The sequence below is a fragment of the Scomber scombrus genome, chromosome 22 (genome assembly GCF_963691925.1).
Source record: "Scomber scombrus chromosome 22, fScoSco1.1, whole genome shotgun sequence".
Lineage (NCBI taxonomy): Eukaryota > Metazoa > Chordata > Actinopteri > Scombriformes > Scombridae > Scomber > Scomber scombrus.
Window position 1 is genome coordinate 19,183,196 of NC_084991.1, and position 9,514 is coordinate 19,192,709.

Sequence of the window (9,514 nt, forward strand, 5' to 3'; positions counted from 1 at the left end):
AAATCACACATGACCTCATACATGCAGCTATGTCGTTTACTGTGTTGCTATAATGCAATGGTTATGCACTTGAACACAAAGCTTGTTGCTGAGAGTATTTAGAAATTGTTTCAGTATTTATGAGCTGACAGAAACTTTTTTTATTGAATCGCTTTTATGTGAAAGCTAGTGTACCATGAAAGACCAAAACCAACACTGTTAGTCTCTCTCAAACAGTTTGACTTCCTTATCCTGCCTTTGGCTTTCAATCCATAGCCAACTGGTTCCGACTCTGGACTCAAAGGACTAGTGTGTCAGATTCAGTTGCATCTAGTGGTGACGTTGCAGATTGTAACCAACTGAATACCCCTCCACTTCTGAGCATGTAGGAGAACCTATGGTGGCTGTAAAACTTGCAAAAAAAAGTAAAAGGCCCTCTTTAGAGCCAGTGTTTGATTTGTCTGTTCTAGGCTACAGTAGAAACATGGCGGTGCAATATGGCAGAGATATAAAGTGCTAACAATGCTTATAATTTATAATATAAATACTTATAAATATTTTACTCCATTTGGGTCAAGTCCATTCCACTAGGTACCACTAAACTCTACACACTGGTTATTTAAAGCTACTCTTACCTTTCTTGCATTTCACACAGCACTTTGAAAAAACTCGAACAGCAACAACCCCCCTCCTCCCTCCTATGTCCCACTCCCTTCCCCTTCGCGAACACGCACTATATATATATATAGTTTTCTTTTCCCCCGTGGGAGCGGCTGGAGGTGGAAGCCGTGGCCCGCTTTTGTCGGTCATTGTCAGTCGTTACTGGCTGTTTACGGCTATCTCCGTGGATCATGGATGTATTATAATGCCGTGGATCTACAACAGACTCTCTTCCGGGTGGGGGTGCGCGCGATTACGTAATGCGGAAGGGGAAAACAGGCAAGTCGCTCGGCCAATCATATCATTCAGACCGAATGATATGATTGGTGGGAGTTTTCACAGAATATTATGAGAATGGAATAATGATTAGTTTCTATGCCTGGTGGATCTCTGTAACATTGTAGAGTGCCATTACCTTATTAATAGCATTTTAACCTAAACAAAAAAATGTGTAAAAATGTATCAAAGGTAAGGGTAGCTTTAAATATCAAAAAACGTGTCACAGATATACAGTTTTATTTTTAGGGAAAGGGTTCAGTTCCCTTTAGAGGTGGCTACTATTGTTTCTTGGCAAACTTTACTCAAAAAGGAATAAATCGTACATTTTCTTGGGACTATTTTCAACCGTGGATTAAAACATTTTACTAAATATTTACAGCATATAGGACAGCGTACAGTACTGAAAATACCAAAGTGCCAACATTCATAGTAATGAAGGAACCCATTGATGAGCTTTTAATAGTTTTTTGGCATATAGCAACACAGACTGATTTAATTAGCTAGCTCAATCAGGTCTCCTTAGGGTTTGACTACATGCAAGCGTCATTTGTTTGCATTTTATATTGTTTATATTAATACTGAAGCCAATAAACTATAACCACCTTAAGTAATACACTGATACACACACAATACACAACATACAAAGGTTTTCATCTCAGTGGGGTTGCTGTGTTTACCTCTGGGCACACAACATGCATGAAAGCACAAACACACACACACACACACACACACACACACACACACACACACACACACACACACAAACACACACTCGCCATTCAAGCCACATATTTACATGTTAACAAACATATGTCAAATGGACAGTTAATACACACACAGAAACAAACAAACACACACACACACACAAACACACACACACACACACACACACACACAGGAATGACCAGCAACATTTACACCTGGGTTCCCCCCCCCCCCACACACACGCACACACACATACACACACTTTGTCTTATCCGATGACCCAACACACTCGTGCTGGAGGGAAGAGAAACAGAGATAGAGAGAGGTCTATATTTACCTTTAGATGACCCTTCAATTAACATAAACACATGCATATACACAGACTCTATACTGGCCAGCTGCCCGACGCATAGCAATACGTTTTATCAACAAACACAAGAGGTCAGATTGTGTGTGTTTGTGTGTGTGTGTGTGTGTGTGTGTGTGTCCATTCGTATCCCAATTACCTTTCTTCTCTTGATTTCCTCTCTCTCCACCCTTTCCTCTCTTTTTATGATTTCAATCATTTCACACACTTTTCCTCTCTCATTCTTGATGCCCCACATTTTAGGAAATATGTGTGTCGCTTTCTTTGACGAGAGCATACTGTATCAATCCCACATCTATGCGTCAAGCTCTGCACTTAATGTACAGACTTACTGCACCACACACAGCCTCTACAGCATTGTATATGTATATATTTATATTTATAACATTGTACATGTTTATGTTTATTTTTATTTTTTATATGCTTTTCTGCAGATGTGTGGCTACATGTGAGCCATGCCTCTGTATTTGTTTGGCTGGGATCCAAGTGCAGCACATACTAAAAGGGACCTTTTTAAACAGGGTGTGTATGGCACTTTAAACCACTGTAGCCGTATAATATATGCAGTTGATAAGCAACACACAATCATCTGAATATAAATACATGTTTGTGAATTATCAGAAAAAAAACTTTTGACAGTTAACAGCAGTTTTTTTATGAGCTGGGTGTATATACAGGGTTACATGGAAAGTCTGTGAAAAGCTTTAAAAGACTGATATACAGTGAAGTTGGATTTATAACTCTAGTTTGTGATTTATCTGTGTGTGTGTGTGTGTGTGTGTGTGTGTGTGTGTGTGTGTGTGTGTGTGTGTGTGTGTGTGTGTGTGTGCGTGCGTGTGTGTGTGTGTGTGTGTGTGTGTGTGTGTGTGTGTGTGTGTGTGTGTGTTATAGTATTGTGAGTTATATGTCCCTGCAGGGGAGCGTCAGCACCAGAAAGGGGGTTTCCTGTTCTTTCTTGGCAAATATGACTGGAACAAGTGGAGGAGGAACAGAAGTGTGACACAACACTCTTGGCTTGAAGCTGCAGACTGTGATTTATTCTGTATGTAATAATCAATTCAAGGTTTTAAGGATGATCATTTCAGTAATATGACAAACACTGTGTGTGTGTGTGTGTGTGTGTGTGTGTGTGTGTGTGTGTGTGTGTGTGTGTGTGTGTGTGTGTGTGTGTGTGTGTGTAATGAGAATACGTGTGCGTTATATATCTGCTGTGTTTCACTCTGTGACAATATAATTGTGGGTTTGTGAAACGGAGAGAGCAGGCGACAGAGTGACTGGTCTGTGTGTGTGTGATAATCTAATTGTTTATATCTGGTAGGATCTAAAGTTTCGTCTGGTATCACTCATCTTGGCTTTTTCTGCACACACTTCCCAAACCTTCCAAAAAAAATCTTTTCACGTTTCTGCACACACACGCACACACAGGCCAGCGCAATCGGCCCATTTCCCATAAAGCTGTTTCAGATTCAAAATCGGTCCACTGTCATTTCCCCCCCCAAAATGAAAAGAAAACACACACTACCCCTTGGACAGAGGAGAGAGGAAGAAGAGGGATAGAGAGAAAGGAAAATAATTGGGGGATGGGGTGATGAAGAGAAAAAGGAGAAGAAGATGAGGGACAATGTATGATGGAGAAACATTTTTTATGGGATGTTACGTTTAAAGTTTAAAGTTAAAAATAGTTAAATAGTATTGCACTCACTACACATTATGTTTACTGTGCTCTCAATCGTCTTCATCAGGGTCAAATCCCCAGAACAAACTAGTAAATTAAACTTGAGTTGGGATTTTCTGTGGTCAACTTGCATATTTAACTTTCTCCTGGAAAATGGACGAGAAGTCCGACAGGTTTTATGAAATTATAAGAGTTTCTGAGCATGTTAACAGATCGATCTCTATAAAAACTTCAGCTGATGAAGATGAGACAGACTTGAGACAAAATCTGAGGCCAAGTGTGAACTGCAGGCATTGATAACTGGACACAATCTAGTAGTCTGGATCCGAAAAACTATAGTAAAACTGAAGAGCATCCGTCCATTCATATTGTGTAATTTTATGTTACTGATCGACACATACACACATAGCCTGAAACAGGTGTACCATACATTGGATATACATGAAATACCTATTACACAACAAAAGTCATTCAAGGCTGAGGTTTATGTCGGTCTTGGTTGAAAGTTCCTGGAATCACACATATGCTTACACGCACACACACACACACACACACACACACTCTCTCGCTCACTCTTCACACCAACAGTCAGAATGTGACATTTGCCATGCAGGGGCCAAGAAGGGGTTACTGTACACACACACACACACACACACACACACACACACACACACACACACACACACACACACACACACACACACACACACACACACACACACACACACACACACACACACAGTTGTGAATGTGAAAGAGAGGCAGCAATGTATTCTGAGAGGTGAGAGAAGTGGGAAGGAGATGAGAGGGACGGTGGTCATGGAGGGACACAAAGCACTAAGACACTAAAACAGAAGAATAAAAGAAAAATAATTAAAGTAAACAAGTTGTCCAGAGAAAAATACACCTGAGAATACAGGTAAATACAGTTGTTGTAAGTGTTATGACACATATATACTTAGTATTATAATCATAGATATTAGTATGATTATTATTATATTTACTACCAGCATGACCGTGACCCTTAAGTTGGTTCATGGCCAGTTCAGGCTTGTTACATGCAAGCGACTTTGCACTTCTCTGAAATATAATTACTGTTCTTGTTGGACTGCTGTGAATTTATTTTGTGCTTCATGCGCTTCCACCAAGATATGATGCTATGTGTCTGTACAGAGCTACTGCATATTATCATATGTAATATGGAGCTGCTGAAGTCAAGTGTCATTCAGACACCTCTAAATTAGCAAACAGTCCTCAAATAACTTTTTTTCCTTCAAATTTTGCAAATTATCTGAAAACTGTACTCTGTTAAAAAAAATTGATTACACATTCACACATTTCCTCTTATACAATGTGACTGTATTTTTTAAGAAAGCTGAGATAAATTTACCAGCACAGATTACCAGACTATTGTAGCCAGTGCTCTGTTCTTTGGTGCGGTGTGCTGGGGGGGAAAGCGCTTGCACAGCAGACAGAAACAGTGTCAAGAAACTGATAAAAAAAAGGCGAGCTCAATCATTGTGACTGAACTGGACATGATTCAGCAGGCGGTATAGAGAGGGGGAAAATCTGAAATCTATCACGAACAATGCAACTCATCCACTCCATGCCCTGGAGGTGGTTCGGCAGAGCACCTTCAGTCACAGGCTGATCACACCAAGGTGCAGGACTGAACACTGCAAACAACATTTTATCCTCATCCAGAGCAGTCTGTCAGCTGAACCCAATTATGATATCAACCCTCCATTAATCCCAGAAAGACAGTGGGGACACCGAACCCCATGTGTAAACGTAACAGAGCATTACTGGGATTAGTAGCTGTACTGTTATTACTGAATTTCTAATTGTAATCCCTTACACAACTTGTTACTGGAAAAATAAATACATTACCTTACTACCTTACAAAGTGGTTATGATACAGTAGGACAGTACATATATTACCTCTCAAAGCCTGTATGTGCCTACTTGGAGATAAAAAGACAATGAGGCTGAATTCCTTCACATCTTGTGGCTGATGCAGCAGTAATGGTCAATAAGTCAATGTGTCTCTGGCCCTTGTCCTCTCATTGAAATGTACAAGTCTATTAAACCTCTGACAGCTACCGTAGGTGTGGTCATGTGTGGTCTGTGGCTGCACTCCAGACAGCTCAGTGCTGGTTTGAGCTAGTTTAATGTGGTTCTCACTCTATATTACAAGGACCCTCGCAGCATTTGTCTATAATCAAATCTATATTTTAAAGCACTATTTAGTAACTGAGGAACCATCCTCCTCTGAGAGTGTGGATAGTCTACTTTTGAAATACGACTGCCATGCTGGGAGACGCTTTGTGATTCCTAATTCTGCGTCAGAGCTCCACACCCTGTTGCTGCGCTCTATACATAGAGAGTGACTGAGAGGTGTAAAGCCTTCACACCATAGAAATAGATTCATCATGGCAGCTTCACACAAACACTGCGTGAAAGCCTCATAAATACAATTTCAGAAAATGGCATGCTTCCCCTTTGGACTTTGAAGATTTGAAGCTACCCTGACTGCTTTACGTCTGGATGCTGAGAAAATGTCATGAACTATGAGACTATGAGACCCATTCAAAATCAGACAGGTCACAGTTTTGACATACAGGGGTTTCATCTCATGGCAGCTTATGTATATGCAGCTCAAATCCCAATGGGATTTAAAGGGTATAATCCAGAGTGTTCAGGTCAAGCTAATTGTATAACTAAAATATCTTACAGACGAAACATGTGATTTACCAAGCAGCAGAGGACATTCAAAGTTCTCTGGGAAGAATATTACTGACTCATGGCACGAATTAACTTACTATGTCAAGGCTTTAACTTTTTAACCTTTTACTATGAAATGGCAAGATGATGATGAGCTCGAAGAAAGACTGGTTGCAAAATGTGTTATATGAATGAGCCATATGCCTTAACAGCAGTATGCACCAACAGTGTCTATTTACCATAAATTATTGCGCAACACCGGTGTGAGCAAAGCCACATCTAATTATATACAGTAGTTATATCCCACCACACCTGCTGCACCTTAAGCCTTAAAGTACAGAAGCAACCATCCATCGATCTGGCTGCTAAAACAACATGACAAAGACATATGAGATGCATAATGATCATACACATACAAAAATATAGTGTGAGCCGCTATCGACATACAGGATATGTATCATGCTGATAGAGTAATTTCTTAAACACAAATGCATCCCTAAACACCCACACACATGCACATTTACTCATTTCTGTTATGCTGGAGATCCCACAATCTCTCCTCACATCTGTCGACTTATGATTAAGCCAACGGACTTTAAATAAATAGTTGTGGTGAGTTTGTATCATCTGTGAATGTAAACATTTACATTCTGAGCTGTATGATATGATCACTACTGCCATAGTTAGCAGCTGTGTCTGGCCAAAAGGCACTTCAGGTTCTCATGTTATATGCAACAGTGTGCCTCTGGCTCTGCCAGCGGTCATGGTGGTCTTTATCATCACTCAAAATCCAAATTAGTCACTTAAATTCTTGCTAATTGCTGCTAAAATACACAACAGACATCTGCTTCAGCTACTGTATGAGCTAACTGTGCTTACCATAACCACTGTAACCAGTGCACTTAACGTAGTGCATTGCCAACATATTTTATATTATTTCATAGTCTCATTGACATTTAAATGTGACTCATCAACACGTGACAGGGAAATTGTGAAAAGAGTGTGCCTGTGCTTGTGTGTGTGTGTGTGTGTGTGTGTGTGTGTGTGTGTGTGTGTGTGTGTGGGAGTGTGTGTGTGTGTGTGTGGGAGTGATAATCTCAGCGTACACTGAGTTAAATTGGATGAATGAACAGAACTGCTATTCATGTGAGTGGTACATTTGGAGGTGGTAGCAAGGTAAACAACCTTATTTTTGCTATGACTATTCCCACCACTGTGCTTACAGTGAGGAAATGAAATTACAGTTTTACCATGGGGCATTGGTATTGAAGTGAAAGTTTAACTTCAGATTTATTGAACAAGATAAACGAACATCTCTGTTACTGAGTAATATCAGATTTTTTGCAGGTACAGTGTGAGCTTCTGAACCAACAGCAGTATTAGGTAAGACACTGTTTGGTTTTGATTTACTAACAAACACTTCACAGTACTACGATTATATATTTAACATTGAGCATATTAACATTCATCCACTCCGCTACACTGTTTCTCCCACACCTTGTGGTTCTTGCTCAAAGAGACCCCTCGACCCCCCTACACACACACTCTTGAGCAGTAGTAGCACTTTGTTCTTTGGAGACTATGTAGCTAAATATACCAGTAACTGATAGCCCCGCTGGTTGATGGGCAGGAACACTGCTGGTCCTGACATTGATACAGAAGATGAATTGTAACAGACACCGGGGAGGGAGTGTGTGCGTGTGTGCGCGTGTGTGTGTGGGAGGTTGGTGGTATTAGGAAAGTAGTGAATAAGGAGTCAGAAGATTATTATAGGAAAGAAAGAAGTAGAAAACTGCTTTAAGCAATAGCAAACACATCTTGAATTGAGAAAGTTACATTTGATTCTTTAAAAGAAAAAAATAAGTACAAAACAAGAATACGCTCAAGCAATAAAAATAGTTTAAAATGCTGCTTATAAAAGCATCTTTTCAAAAGTGATCTATCAAGACCCCAACCCTACCTTGACCCCTTTTTCTTGGCACTGGTGAGTACCTGTTCTGTTGACCCGTAGCTACATTAGAGGACTTTATTAGCCTTTGCACCCAGGCCCTAATTGAAATTTGATGGATGTTGCGAGCATAGCTTGGTCTCAGAATAGAGAACCTAAATCAGAGAGCCACACAGCAAACCTCAGATCCTTAGGTCTCACATAGGCAGGACATACCACAGCTCTGCGGCAAAGCTAAGACAGGAGCAACGATTCAGAGTCACAGATAGACCAGGACTGACAGAAAAAGAGATGAAAGAGAGAAGGGAAGAGGGATTCAGAATGAGGAGAAACGGGAAAGAAGAGAGAAGAGTTGCATCTTCTGTATAATGCAACTTTCTTTCCTTATTCTTTCCTTTCCTGACTCTGTCTCCCCCTCTTCAGTCTCCCCCTCTTTCACACAGGTCTCCCTTTAAGCACACTAACCTGCAAAGGGCCGCTGGCTGGCATGGTGGATCTCAGCGATGTCAGGTCGATGTCTCGGCCCTGCTCCCCTCTTTCTGTCTTCCCCAGTCCCTGCATAATGAGGCCTGTAGCGAGCTAGCAACCAACGCACACTCTCACACACACTGAGTGTTGCCCCCACAGCCGTGAAAATGCTAATGCAAGGATGGCCGTGGTCGTTGTGAAAGGAAATGACCCTGGACGCCAGGCACCAAGCACCAGGCAAGGCCAGGGAGGACAGCAGAGGGACAAACAAACGGCTTATTCACTCTGCTCCCTCTCTCTCTCACTTGACACTCTTTATGCACGTCTCTCTGTCTCTATCTCTTACCATCGCTCCCTCTATTCTACCACTGTGCAAAATCTTGGATATAAAAATGTTATAATACCAAATTGAACACCCAGCAAATATTGTCCCATATTTAAAGTTAGTCTTGTCCCTTTGAGTGCACACCAAGTTATGTCTATTTGGGCCTATTTGCTCAACAAAAACATTCTGCTGTATTTCTGTTAAGTTAACTGAGGTCAGACATGTTCCTATTAAAACACTGAGAGGCCACTGTTAGGAGTTTACAGCTCTCTAAACCAGGGGACTTCTAAGCTCTACAACATGGAGAACTGCAACAAGAACCAAAGATATCATGCACTGAAGGAGACAGGCAAATACTGTAACACCAGAAATCACAGAGATGGA

At 40.9% G+C, this 9,514-nt stretch overlaps 1 protein-coding gene across 1 annotated transcript in view; it reads right to left on the reverse strand.

Moving 5' to 3' along the window:
- Positions 1-8,898, reverse strand: part of LOC134004610 (ninjurin-2-like) — a 30,925-nt gene extending 22,027 nt beyond the window's left edge. Inside the window, exon 1 of the mRNA XM_062443946.1 lies at positions 8,797-8,898. Coding sequence (XP_062299930.1) covers positions 8,797-8,898 — 102 coding nt within the window. The remainder of the gene's footprint in view (positions 1-8,796) is intronic.
- Positions 8,899-9,514: the final 616 nt, after the last annotated feature.